The sequence below is a fragment of the Bos taurus genome, chromosome 4, assembly GCF_002263795.3.
Source record: "Bos taurus isolate L1 Dominette 01449 registration number 42190680 breed Hereford chromosome 4, ARS-UCD2.0, whole genome shotgun sequence".
NCBI classification, from domain to species: domain Eukaryota; kingdom Metazoa; phylum Chordata; class Mammalia; order Artiodactyla; family Bovidae; genus Bos; species Bos taurus.
In genome coordinates this window covers 32736604-32750814 of record NC_037331.1, presented here as the reverse complement: position 1 = coordinate 32750814, position 14211 = coordinate 32736604, and the positions used below count along the sequence as shown (strand labels likewise).

Here is a 14211-nt window from a genome sequence, read left to right as displayed (position 1 = left end):
TGAGTCTCTGTATTTGACGGTCTCTCCAGGCTCAGACGGTAAAGCGTCTGCCTACAACGCGGGAGACCCTACAACCAGGTTCAGTCCCTGGGTTGGGAATATCCTCTGGAGATCGAGATGGCAACCCACTCCAGTACTCTTGCCTGGAAAATCCCATGGATGGAGGAGCCTGGTAGGCTACAGTCCATGGGGTCGCAAAGAGTCAGACACGACTGAGCAACTTCACTCTCACTTACCAGTGTTCAAGGTAGCAGTTTGACTGGTGACCTCAATTCTTTGATTATCCTAAGAGGAATTGATTTTTCAGTTTGTTCAGGTTTTTTTCTTGTTGTCAGGATGGAAGTGATGCTTTCAAGCTCTTTACATGCAGAACCAGAAATCAGAATTATTCTTTGGATTTATTTTGGTCATTGCATTGTACTTTCTTAGGTGGAAACATGAATTATTGATTTTAAGCCTTTCTTTCCTCAACTCCACATTTAAATTTCCTTCAAAGTACTAAATTAGATATGTTCCAAAGATTTTGATGATGTGTTTTCATTATCAGTTGAAATATTTTCTGATTTTCTTTGTAATTTCTTTTGCCATGGATTATTTTCCAATAATTGGATATTTTCCTAGATACCTTGTTGTTCCTGATTTCTAATTTAATTCCAATCTGGTCGAAGGAATATACTCTTAAGTTTTCAGATTTTTTTAATGTATTGAGTCTTGTGTAATGGCCCTGTGTATGATCTTGGTGACTATTTTGTGCTCTTTAAAGTCTATATTCTGCAGTTGTTGGGTATAGCATTCTATAAGCCATTAGGTCAAGGTGGCTGATGTTTTATTTGGATCTGCTGAAGTCTTACAGAGTTTTTAAAATTATTCTATTATTCTCTGATAGAGGATATAATAATCTTTAGATAGGATTGAGGATATGTCTGTTTTCCTTTTTAGTTCTCTCTGGTCTGCCTCATAGGGTTTTGAACCTCAGTTATTAGGAACATACACATTCACTTGATATGTTTTTCTGATACATCTGTATTATCTTGAAGTCTTTTATCTGAATGTAGTATAGCCACCTTTCAGCTTGCAGCTTTTAGCTTTCTCATAATAGTGTTTATGTAGGCTATCTTTTTCCATTCTTTTACTCCAAGATGGTGATACAGTTCTGTCTTGTTCTGTCACCCTCTGTGACCCCATGAACTGCCAGGCTCTTCTGTCCATGGGATTCTCCAGGCAAGAATATTGGAGCTGGTTGCCATTTCCTACTCAGGGGATCTTCCGGACCCAGGGATCGAACCTGCATTGGCAGGTGGATTCTTAACCGCTAGCGCCACCTGGGAAGCCCTAGAAACTCCACAGATAGGATGCAGATGGCTGTTGATGTAGTGACTTTTAATCGGAAAGTTTAGTCCTTTAATATAATTTTTCATATGGTTGGAGTATTAATCTGTTTTTGTATATTTTTCTAATTTTTCCCCCTTTTCCTCCTTTCTTGTTATTGGTTTGAATTTTAGTAACATTATATTGATTCTGCAGTTCCCGTTTCTAGGCAAACTGTTCAAAAGTGTTTCATGTTGGGCATATCTCATGTGCGTCGCATTGTCTGTCCTTTGTTCCTGGTCATCTTTTCAAGGCTGTTTGGAGAGTGAATGACCTTGGAAGATACAAGCATCCTTACTCCCCGTTGTAAATGGTTTGGTCCCCTGAGGTCGGTTTTCCTCCCCTGTAGGGCATCCACCGTGTGTTCAGGTGTCATCCACTGTCTTCACACACCTGTGGAAACTGGGGCTCAGGATACAGGGATCAGAATGCCGGTACTCTGGCTGCTGCTGTTGCTGTGACGATGAGCTTTATGTCTCACCCCAGAGAGTTTCATCTCTACCTGGGCTCTCATGATGCCATGCAGGCCGACTTGCTGACTTGCAAGTAGAGTGGATCTCGGGCCCCCATGTCCTGGCACCCTTACCCCCTCCTCTTTGTTTGTGCTGCTGCCTCACGGATGACACATCCTAGTTCTTTACAGATGCCAAGGTTCATAGAATTTTCAATTTAAATAGTCTTATGTCTTTTAAGTAGTTAAAAAGAAATACATATTTTACCTGTAACCATATATTCATCACCTCTTTTGTCCTTCCTGCCTTTCTGAAGATGGGAGTTACGTGGGGCCACCATGACCCTTGATCCTAAAGAACTTCTTTCAGCATTTCTTTAATGAAGGTATTTTGGCAGTGTATCTCTAAGTTTCGGTTCTATACAAGTGTCTTTATAAAGCATTTTTGACATGTGTTTGGCAGCATACAGAATTCTGGCTTGCTCTTTTTTAGCACCTTAAATGTGTCATTACATTGTCTTTGGCCTTTCGTGTGTCTGCTGAGAAGCTGATCTTCATTTAATCATCCTTTCCCGATATGTATTTTGTCATTTTCCTCTACTGCTTTTTGTTTTGTTTTTTATTCACTTGGGTTTTTTTTTGGGGGGGGGGCCTGTCAATTGATATCTTTCACTAATTTAGGGAGATTTTTGCTCATCATTTCATCAGGTAATTTCCTATTCTGTTTTCTTTCCTTTTCTCTATGACCCCACATAAACCAGTACCGTACTGCTTGATATTTCCCCTCAGGTCTCTGAGCCTCTGATCATTTTTCTACCCTCAGGTCTCTGAGCTTCTGGTCATTTTTCTAAAGTTTTGGGTTTTTTTAATTCGGCCATGCCACATGGGTTGCTGGATCACAGTTCCCTGACCAGGGAGTGAACTGGACCCTCGCAGTGAAAGCATAGAGTCTTAACCACTGGACCACGGAGAAGTTCCCATTTTTCTTCATTCGTTTTCTCTTCCTTCTTCCGATTTAATTTTAAATTTGTCTTCAGTGACTCCTTGCTGTCTCCTTTCTGCTGTGAAGCCCACTGAAATTTTTCATTTCAGGTTCAGAATTTTCACTTGGCAGTTTGAGTAGTAATTATTTCCTTACTGAATTCCAAATTTGTCCATGCACTATGGACCCATCATCTTTGTAACCCTTGCACATGGTTATAATAGGTGTTTTGGAGTTCTTGTCTGCATATAGCATCATCTTAATCATCTCAGTGCTGGTTTCTGATGACTACTTTTTCGTTTGTTTCTTTTTATGTCTCATGAATTTTGACTGGATAGTGATCATTATGAAGAATGCTCTGTAAAGACTCTGGGTTCTGTTATATTCTTCCCAAGAGTCAGTTCTGTTCTAATAGGCAGTTAACTTTGGCTAGATTCAGACTATACTCAGGCACCACTGTGGTGGGCTGCAGCTGAAATTCCCACCCCGTCTGCCATCCACGGGGTGTCTGGTTTGTTTTTGTTGTCTTCTCCTGGGGCTGCACAATTGAGTTGTGAGCCACATCTTGTGGCTGACTTTGTTGATAAATTCAAGGGCTTACATCCTTTGTCTGGAGAAGAAAATGGCAAGCCACCCCAGTGTTCTTGCCTGGAGAATTCCATGGACAGAGGAGCCTGGAGGGCTAACAGTCCGTGGGGTCACAGAGTCAGACATGACTGAGCGACTAAAAGGGCAACAACATGTCCTCTGTAGCCTCTCTTCCTGGGATTTCCCTTCTAACGTTCTGATTAGTCTACGAGCCTAAACTCTGGTGTTTGCTATCTCAAGCAAGTAAATGTACTGTTCCTTGCAGCTCCCACGGGCAAAAAGCTGTAAATGTGCAAACCTCATTCATGGGACTTTGACTTTTAACAGTAAGCTTCCCTCTAGCTTCTACTTGCTTTTTGTTCTTCCTCAGAGGTTTCAAATATTGGGTTTAAATAATGTTTTCTCAGATCTCATAATGGGAGAGGAGAGTTATTCTAACTTTCTGCCATCCCTCCACTTCCTTTTTATAATAATCTTCAAAAAACATTGCTTCTCAGCCCTAAGTAGAACCATCCCAAGCTGAGTAATGTAGGTTTATTTTGTAAGCAGGAACTGTGATTTAGAAATGCTTTATTTCTGTCTGGAAGTTGAGAAAAATTCTTTTTTTTTTCCTTTTTAAATAATGCGCATATATAAATCTGGGAAGCTTTTATTTTAGAAATAAATGCTTAAAAGAATCAAATACCGTTTATCACTATAAACATTTTTGTTTATTTTGACCACTTTTTTTTCTATTACAATTTTAGGATGCTTTTTTGAAAATCATTCGAAATGAGGGCATTAAATCCCTGTGGAGTGGCCTTCCTCCTACGTTGTAAGTTGAAATTTAGTATTTTTCTTATTTAGTGATGGTAGTGGTTTTGTTTTGCCTTATCAGTATGATGGGACATCATGCATTTTGAATATCAGAACATTTCATTTTCAAGAGCATTGTTTTGTGACTCTCACAACTACCCCACATTTAATGATTGGCTAGAAGGACTCACAGGATGTATACTAATGTCTGTGGTTTATTACTGCAAAAGGCAGGAAGTGGAATCAGTAAGGAGAAAAGCCACGAAGCAGAATCAGTGAGGGGAGAGGCATGGAGCACAATCAGTGAGGGGAAAGGCATGAGGCTGAATCAGTGAGGGGAGAGGCATGGAGCACAATCAGTGATGGGAGAGGAATGGAGCGGAATCAGTGAGGGGAGAGGCATGGAGCGGAATCAGTGAGGGGAGAGGCATGGAGCGGAATCAGTGAGGGGAGAGGCATGGAGCGGAATCAGAGAGGGGAAAGGAATGGAGTGAAATCAGTGAGGGGAGAGGCATGGAACAGAATCAGTGAAGGGAGAGGCATGAAGCAAATCAGTGAGGAGAGAGGCATGGAGCGGACTCAGTGAGGAGAGAGGCATGGAGGGGACTCAGTGAGGGGGAAAGACATGAAGCGGAATCAGTGAGGGGAGAGGCATGGAGCGGAATCAGGGGAAAGGCATGGAGCAGAATCAGTGAGGGGAGAGGCATGGAGCAGAATGGAGAGGCATGGAGCGGAATCAATTAGGGGAGAGGCATGGAGTGGAATCAGTGAAGGCAGAGGCATGGAGCAAAATCAGTGAGGGGAGAGGCATGGAACGGAATCAGTGAGGGGAAACGATGGAGCAGTATCAGTGAGGAGAGAGGCATGGAGTGGTTGAGTGCGGGGAGAGGCATGGAGCGGAATCAGTGAGAGGAGAGGCATGGAGCGGAATCAGTGAGGGGAAAAGACATGAAGCAGAATCAGTGAGAAGCGGCATGGAGCGGAATCAGTCAGGGGAGAGGCATGGAGTAGTTGAGTGAGGGGAGAGGCATGGAGTGGAATCAGTGAGGGGAAAAGGCATGAAGCGGAATCAGTCAGGGGAGAGGCATGGAGCGGTTGAGTGAGGGGAGAGGCATGGAGCGGAATCAGTGAGGGGAAATGACATGAATCGGAATCAGTGAAGGGAGAGGCATGGAGCGGAGTCAATGAGGGGAAAGACATGGAGCAGAATCAGTGAAGGGAGACGCATGAAGCGGAATCACTGAGGAGAAAAGACATGAAGTGGAATCAATGAGGGGAGAGGCATGGAGTGCAGTGGAGAGGCATGGAGCGGTTGAGTGAGGGGAGAGGCATGGAGCGGAATCAGTGAGGGGAAAAGACATGAAGCGGAATCAGTGAAGGGAGAGGCATGAAGCGGAATCAGTGAGGAGAAAAGACATGAAGCGGAATCAGTGAGGGGAGAGGCATGGAGCGGAATGGAGAGGCATGGAGCGGAATCAGTGAGGGGAGAGGCATAGAGCGGAATTAATGAGGGGAAAGGCATGGAGCGGAATCAGTGAGGAAAAAAGACATGGAGCGGAGTCAGTGAGGGGAGAGGCATGGAGCGGAATGGAGAGGCATGGAGCGGAATCAATTAGGGGAAAGGCATGGAGCGGAATCAATTAGGGGAAAGGCATGGAGCAGAATCAGTGAGGGGAGAGGCATGGAGTGGAATCAGTGAGGGGAAAAGACATGAAGTGGAATCAGTGAAGGGAGAGGCATGAAGTGAAATCAGTCAACGGAGAGGCACGAAGCGGGATCAGTGAGGGTCAGGCATGGCGGGGTCTTAGTGAGGGGGGAGGCGCAACAGGACCTGGCCAGCAGAGTCCTCCCGAGACCCCGCTGGTGACACGAAGGGCGCTCTGCGTCTCCCAGCCCCGGGCTGTCACCGCAAGTTCAGGGGTTCTTCCTTACCAGCAATTGAATCTGAGTGTAGGGTTTGCACTGGGGCTAATGATACAGCATGCTGTGTTCATGACTGGCTGTGGTTACTGAAACTCCAGCCCCCCAAAAAGAAGCAGATGTTTGCCAAAACTCACATCATTTGCACAGATCATTGCAGGCAAGCTCGTTTAGTGCTCCAGACGTACAGAAAAGCCTTGTTACAGGGAGTATTTCGAGGGCTAAATTCCTCTAAGATGACCCAAGGTCAATTAGACAAATAGGCCCTCCTGAAGATACTGGATTTGGGGCAGAAGCATTCTTTATTTTTCCATGTTCAGAAATTAAGAAACTAGTGTTCGTTTCGGTTTTTATTTTACTAAAATAATGAGAGGTATTGTGCTATTTATACTTCTTTTCCAGATAATTAAATTCTGTACTAACTAGCTATTACGTGAATTCATATGACAAGCTAGTAAGGCTGAATGTAAAAATTCCAATTAATACCTTGCCTTTCTCTGCCTCGTTTCTTTCTGATTTATCTTGTTATGGAGCACATTAGTCAGTTTTGAGGCACCTACTCTAAACAGTGCCTAAGGTTATAAGGTTGGTGATAGATCCAGGAGCAGCAGTCAGTCCTGTTCCTAAGTTCTCATCACCACACTTCTCTGTTGAGTATTAGGTGTTCCCACGTGTGGTCTGTGATAGTCCTTTGGTTAGACCAGAAACAGAGACTGGTTTCTTGTTGCGCTAAATCTTTATGAAATGATAGTACCTTCGACTTTGTATTTAATTAATAACTCCCTCCTGATATTTTCATTTGAAAGAATGTCATTGGAATTTCCTTTGAGTATATATAATTCTGGTGATGTTATTTTCAGTTATAAGTAGGTATGACATGGTCCACAGTTCAAAAGTATTTTATAATTGTGCTTGTACTTTTTTACAAGTAATATTTACAAGATTTTTTACTTTAGTGATTTTCATGTTACCGTAATGTATGTAGTTGGGAATGAAGACCAGACACAGAATAAGTCAAGACGACTTATTTGTCTTTTCTTATTTATGACCTGACTGGGTGCTCTAAACTTACCTTCTCTACTACATTACAAATCTCTGGAGAGCAGAAACCTACTTTACATCTTTTGTTGTCTAAGTTAAACACTGCTAATTCTTAAAGAAAAACTGATCTCACAGCTGATTTGCTGTGGTTTTCAGCTTCTGTAAAATAGGAGGATCTTCATTTTTACTTCCTAGGTGGTGCAGTTGGTAAAGAACCCACCTGCCAGTGTGGGAGACACAAGAGGTGTGGGTTTGACACCTGGGTCAGGAAGAGCCCCTGGAGAAGGAAGTGTCAACCCACTCTGGTGTACTTGCCTGGGAAGTCCCATGGACAGAGGAGTGTGGCGGGCTGCAGTCCATGGGGTCTCAGAGAGTCTGATATGACTGAGCACACATGCTCTGTGCACTGTGTCTTGTGCTTCATAATAATGTAAGACTATGTTTCAGCCTTTTGATAGTGCTGTACTAATCTTTTCGTTTGTTCTAACAGAGTGATGGCAGTTCCTGCCACAGTTATTTATTTTACCTGCTATGATCAATTAACTGCTCTTCTGAGATCTAAATTAGGAGAAAATGAAAGCCGAATACCAATTGTTGCTGGAATCGTGGCCAGACGTAAGTAATAAATTCACAATGTTTTCATTCTGATTTCTACTTAAAGCTTGCTTTAAAATGTTTACAGTCATAGAGAATTTTGAGTAGTGTATTGCTAACGGTTTATTTTGCATCATATTTGTCCTCATATGGCAACACATATGCTCTAGCGGTCATATTGTGTGGTGACTGCCATCAGAATGGGACAGGATCAGCCTATCCTATTAATTCTTGGACAGAGGTTTTAGATTTGAGATTGTAGACCTTAGATTCTAGATTTTAGGATAATAACACAGAGTCTAATTAAAGCCAGAGTCTTTTATCATTTTCTGTATACACTTTGCGATTCAGAGTTTAATCAGAAGGACATTTTTCTCTGTGTAGTGGAAGTGAGGTTTATAATAGTCCTGGTTGATGTATAGTGGCTGTGGAACTGCTCTTGAAAGAGTAAAGTGTGTGAAATACCTTTATCAGGGGAAAAAAAAATCTGAGCCAGGATGTTGCCATCATTAGATACTAGATACAGTTTGCAGACATTTCAGAATAAAATTTAAAATACGAAAATGCATGAAATACTCATTTCTGCACGCATGTTTTCATAATGCATGGCTTTGCTTTTGTTGTATTCGCTTGTTTTGTACAGTTGGTGCAGTGACTGTAATAAGTCCACTGGAATTGATCAGAACCAAGATGCAATCTAAGAAGTTTTCTTACGAGGAACTGCATCGATTTGTCAGCAAGAAAGTATCTGAAGATGGTTGGATTTCCCTCTGGAGGGGCTGGGCTCCTACCATTCTTAGAGATGTACCATTCTCAGGTAGGATTTATCTGCTACATTTTAAGTAGCTTTGTATGTACCACTTTTAAATGAAGGAAATTCTAGACTCTTTAAGGCTAAAGGTAAGTTACTGTCTTAGGTGACCACACACACCTCGTTCAGCATGGCTCTCTCAGATCTTGATGAGTATTTATTTAATGAACGGTTTCTGTTTCAAGCCTGGTTTTCTTTTCTCTTTGTTTTCCTTCTTTTTAAATATCAATTGGTGAGTACTCATATGTAGGTAATGAAGCTACCTTTAAAATTATTGTAAAGAAGTCACAATTAGTAAGATATGCAAAGTACTATGAATCAAAATATCATAACATTTAAGACCACCTGTGAATTATATTGACTCCTACTTTTTTCAGTTATTAAAAATCTCTCCCACTTGAGTGAGTGTCTCGTAGGGACTATAATAAATCAGATTCAAGATTGTGCTAATCATTGAATTATGAAGAGGGAGAAAATCATGAAGAAATACAAAATTAACTTATAGAATGTGCATACTTCAGTAGTACTTCTCTTGTGAAACTGATGTTTCCATTTAAAACCTGGAAGAAAGAATTATTGAGGACCATTGTATTAACATTCCACATTCTTTGTCCCTTTGATTTAATCCTTTGCTTGGACTCCTGTTCACAGTCCTGTATCTTTCCCTTTCCATTAGTGTTTTTCTTCAACTTTTGTGTTCAGCTATGCTTTTTAGAAACACCATGAATTCCTAGACCAATACTTTTTCATTTTTTGATGTTTTATACATAAAAAGATCAGATCAGATCAGTCGCTCAGTCGTGTCCAACTCTTTGTGACCCCATGAATCGCAGCATGCCAGGCCTCCCTGTCCATCACCAACTCCCGGAGTTCACTCAGACTCACGTCCATCAAGTCAGTGATGCCATCCAGCCATCTCATCCTCTGTCATCCCCTTCTCCTCTTGCCCCCAATCCCTCCCAGCATCAGGGTCTTTTCCAATGAGTCAACTCTTCGCATGAGGTGGCCAAAGTACTGGAGTTTCAGCTTTAGCATCATTCCTTCCAAAGAAATCCCAGGGCTGATCCCGTTTAGAATGGACTGGTTGGATCTCCTTGCAGTCCAAGGGACTCTCAAGAGTCTTCTCCAACACCACAGTTCAAAAGCATCAATTCTTCGGCGCTCAGCCTTCTTCACAGTCCAACTCTCACATCCATACGTGACCACTGGAAAAACCATAGCCTTGACTAGATGGACCTTTGTTGGCAAAGTAATGTCTCTGCTTTTGAATATGCTATCTAGGTTGGTCATAACTTTCCTTCCAAGGAGTAAGCGTCTTTTAATTTCATGGCTGCAGTCACTATCTGCAGTGATTTTGGAGCCCCGAAAAATAAAGTCTGACACTGTTTCCACTGTTTCCCCATCTATTTCCCAAGAAGTGATGGGACCAGATGCCATGATCTTCGTTTTCTGAATGTTGAGCTTTAAGCCAACTTTTTCACTCTCCACTTTCACTTTCATCAAGAGGCTTTTGGGTTCGTCTTCACTTTCTGCCATAAGGTTGGTGTCATCTGCATATCTGAGGTTATTGATATTTCTCCCGGCAATCTTGATTCCAGCTTGTGTTTCTTCCAGTCCAGCGTTTCTCATGATGTACTCTGCATATAAGTTAAATAAACAGGGTGACAATATACAGCCTTGACGTACTCCTTTTCCTATTTGGAACCAGTCTGTTGTTCCATGTCCAGTTCTAACTGTTGCTTCCTGACCTGCATACAAATTTCTCGAGAGGCAGATCAGGTGGTCTGGTATTCCCATCTCTTTCAGAATTTTCCACAGTTTATTGTGATCCACACAGTCAAAGGCTTTGGCATAGTCAGTAAAGCAGAAATAGATGTTTTTCTGGAACTGTCTTGCTTTTTCCATGATCCAGTGGATGTTGGCAATTTGATCTCTGGTTCCTCTGCCTTTTCTAAAACCCTCTTGAACATCAGGAAGTTCACGATTCACATATTGCTGAAGCCTGGCTTGGAGAATTTTAAGCATTACTTTACTAGCCTGTGAGATGAGTGCAATTGTGCAGTAGCTTGAGCATTCTTTGGCATTGCCTTTCGGATATAAATTACCAAGTGCACTAATAAACACCTGTGACATCACCACCTCTGTATATGAATTAGAACACTGCAGTTTTTAAAATCATGAAACCACGTATGTCCACCTCCACTGTCACATCCTTAGTGGTAACCTCTTACCTGAATTTTTATCATTTGATTTAAAAAAAGCAGTTTTACCACATATGTATTATTGCTAAACAATGGTATTCAGTTTTGCCTATTTTTGAGGTATAAAATTTATTTTACTTGGAAATATTCCTTAAGTTTTATTTTATATGTGCAACTATTGTTTCCACTCATTTATACATGAATAAACAAGTAAACCACCCTTATGGCAGGAAGTGAAGAGGAACTAAAAAGCCTCTTGATGAAACTGAAAGTGGAGAGTGAAAAAGTTGGCTTCAAGCTCAACATTCAGAAAACGAAGATCATGGCATCTGGTCCCATCACTTCATGGGAGATAGATGGGGAAACAGTGGAAACAGTGTCAGACTTTATTTTTTGGGGGGCTCCAAAATCACTGCAGATGGTGACTGCAGCCATGAAATTAAAAGACGCTTACTCCTTGGAAGGAAAGTTATGACCAACCTAGATAGCATATTCAAAAGCAGAGACATTACTTTGCCAACAAAGGTCCATCTAGTCAAGGCTATGGTTTTTCCTGTGGTCATGTATGGATGCGAGAGCTGGACTGTGAAGAAAGCTGAGCGCCAAAGAATTGATGCTTTTGAACTGTGGTATTGGAGAAGACTCTTGAGAGTTCCTTGGACTGCAAGGAGATCCAACCAGTCCATTCTAAAGGGGATCAGCCCTGGGATTTCTTTGGAAGGACTGATGCTAAAGCTGAAATTCCAGTACTTTGGCCACTTCATGTGAAGAGTTGACTCATTGGAAAAGACCCTGATGCTGGGAGGGATTGGGGGCAGGAGGAGAAGGGGATTACAGAGGATGAGATGGCTGGATGGCATCACTAACTCGATGGGCGTTGAGTCTGAGTGAACTCCGGGAGTTGGTGATGGACAGGGAGGCCTGGCGTGCTTCGATTCATGGGGTCGCAAAGAGTTCAGTTGAACTGAACTGAACTGAAACAAGTACGCAATGCTGTGAACACTTTATAAGTCTGTTGCTGGGTATGTACAAGAATCTGCAGCTTTAAGTGCCTATTTAAAAAAATCTGTTTAAAAATGTTTTCCAGGTGTTTGTGGATGTTGCAATATGAGTTGATTTTTGTCTGTTAGCTTATATTCAGCTTCTTCTAAAACTTATAAATTCTAATTTGTCTGCCTTTTTTCTATGTAGACAATAATGTGTTAATTATAACTATTTCATTTTTAAGTTCGTTTCCCCAGTGTGTATGCCCAGCAATGGGATTGCTGGGTCGTATGGCAGTTTTATTTCCAGTTTTTTAAGGAATCTCCACACTGTTCTCCATAGTGGCTGTACTACTTTGCATTCCCATCAACAGTGTAAGATGGTTCCCTTTTCTCTGCACCCTCTCCAGCATTTATTGTTTGTAGACTTTTTGGTAGCAGCCATTCTGACTGGCATGAGATGGTACCTCATTGTGGTTTTGATTTGCATGAAATGTGTTTTTAAAAATGATTTGTGAACTACATTTGAAACCCATAAAGAAAACATATGTAGCACTAAAAGTTCAAATGTCCATTTCCTTTAATTTTTTTTAACAATTTTAAAAACATTTGGAAAATTTTAAATGCTAATTACTAGGTACTTTAATTTCTGCTTTAAAATACACATTATACCTTCATCTGTAGTAAAGGAATAATGGAACACACAGGAGCATCAGAAATTGTGAATACTGGTTTTGCAGTCAGAGGTCTGGTTGGAATTCTGACTGCCAGCTAGTGTAGTGTGACCTCAGGAATATAGGGGGACTGTTCTCTTAGTCCTGAACTTTGGGAGGAATACATAAGACTTTATCTGTTCTCTTCAATAGGAGCTTCTCTTTAAACATCTCTGGTTTTACTTTATGTTTCAGTTATGATTTTATTAAGTAATATACTAATTAGAGTATAAAATACTTTGGGAAAATTTAATCAATTTTATTGTTAGTTTGCGGCTGTTGTAACTTTGCCATTTGATGTGGTAAAAACACAAAAGCAGACCCAACTTTGGATATATGAAAGCCAGAAAAGTAAGTTTAATTAATTTAAAACGTGTCTAAGGTGCCATGAAAAATATTTTCTTTCTAGATAGTTAGGAATATCTAAGGTACGGAAGACAAGATTCCCCCTGCCCCTTGGTTGCCTTCCTCTCTACTTAACTCAAACTAATGTATTGTTAGAATGGAGTACCCAGAAAAACTTCTAAACCTAAACAAAAAATTTAAGAAATTTTAAAGACTATATTAGTATGCATATACATATTCTTTTTTCTTTTCTATTTTTTAGCTTCCCTTCTGATGTGTTTTTTTTCCCCCTGCCTGTTATCCCATCTACTTCTTTATAACCTGTAATTTCTTCTAGAACAAAACTGTCCTGGGGCCTTCCCCTTTAATGCAGAAGGTGCAGGTTTGATCCCTGGTTGGGGAGCTAAGATCCCACATGCCTCCTGGCCAAAACACCAAAACATAAAACAGAAGCAATACTGAAAAACCACAATAAAGAATTTAACAATGGTCCGTATTTATAAAAAAGTACTATTAGTTGCTTCTACTAGATTCATTCTGTTATTATTACAGAAAGTGTAGCAAGCCCACTGGAAATAGGGCTTTGTTTCTGAAACATAAAATTGTTAGGATTTGATCATTTGGATGGTCAGTAGAGGAGTGTTTATTGTTGTCTGTGCTTGAAATATTAATAACCACACAGTGTTTCCTTGCAGTGTATGAAGTTGCTTTTCCCCTGTAGAAAGAGCTCTGGGACATTGGATCTTTAGGCAGGGCTCTGCTTCCCTCCAGTTGAGAAGTCTTCTTGTTCGTCGTCTTTTACATTCATCTCACCCTACTATTAAAATAGAGACCAGTTTGAAACTTGAGCTCCGTAAGATTAGAAATACCCAGCTACTTAGCCTCCTTTCTTTACTAGTTGTTTCCAAAGTTGAAAACATTTAAACAAGGAGTATAAGTTGTCAACTTGTAGTATAAAGCTTTTGTCACTGACTGTTTTTAGAGAGTTAAATTTCAGTCATAAATACTTTGTTCTTGGTTTAAAAATGTATCCTTTCTGTTTGGTTGCTGTAATTACTGTAGTTATACTTACACTATTTATACAGATAGTTTAGCTTCTTAAATGACAAGGCCTCATTTATCTTCATAGAGAATCTGATATTATATAGAAGACATTTTGAGATAATGAGCCCCTCTTCATTAAGTTGCAGATTCTACAGAGCTGTTACTGAATGATGCCTTTCCCTAATTTTCCCTTTTTCCCTAGGCATACGTACTGAAATGTACTTTAACCCTAATGACTCAGAGTAGTCCTCACTGTACACACTGATCACTGTAGTTTCATAGCGCAGCTCTCAGAAGCCAGTGAGACCATTAGGAGTGTCTGCCTAGCACGCACTGGTCTGGGAAGACTGAAATCCTCAGCTGTCACAGTGGTAG

At 40.9% G+C, this 14211-nt stretch overlaps 1 protein-coding gene across 7 annotated transcripts in view; it reads left to right on the top strand.

Moving 5' to 3' along the window:
• The window catches only part of LOC101902435 (phosphatidylcholine translocator ABCB4), a 107009-nt gene that overhangs the window by 88021 nt on the left and 4777 nt on the right, over nt 1–14211 (top strand). For 5 of the 7 annotated variants that reach the window (XM_059885824.1, XM_059885829.1, XM_059885828.1 and 2 more), the window contains 4 exons: nt 4136–4203; nt 7636–7760; nt 8383–8556; nt 10982–11773. In XM_059885824.1, coding sequence (XP_059741807.1) covers nt 4136–4203; nt 7636–7760; nt 8383–8556; nt 10982–11226 — 612 coding nt within the window. In that variant the 3' untranslated portion in view covers nt 11227–11773. Of the gene's footprint in view, nt 1–4135; nt 4204–7635; nt 7761–8382; nt 8557–10981; nt 11774–14211 lie in introns of those variants that run through there. The other 2 variants (XM_024991022.2, XM_024991030.2) reach the window with 2 other exon arrangements.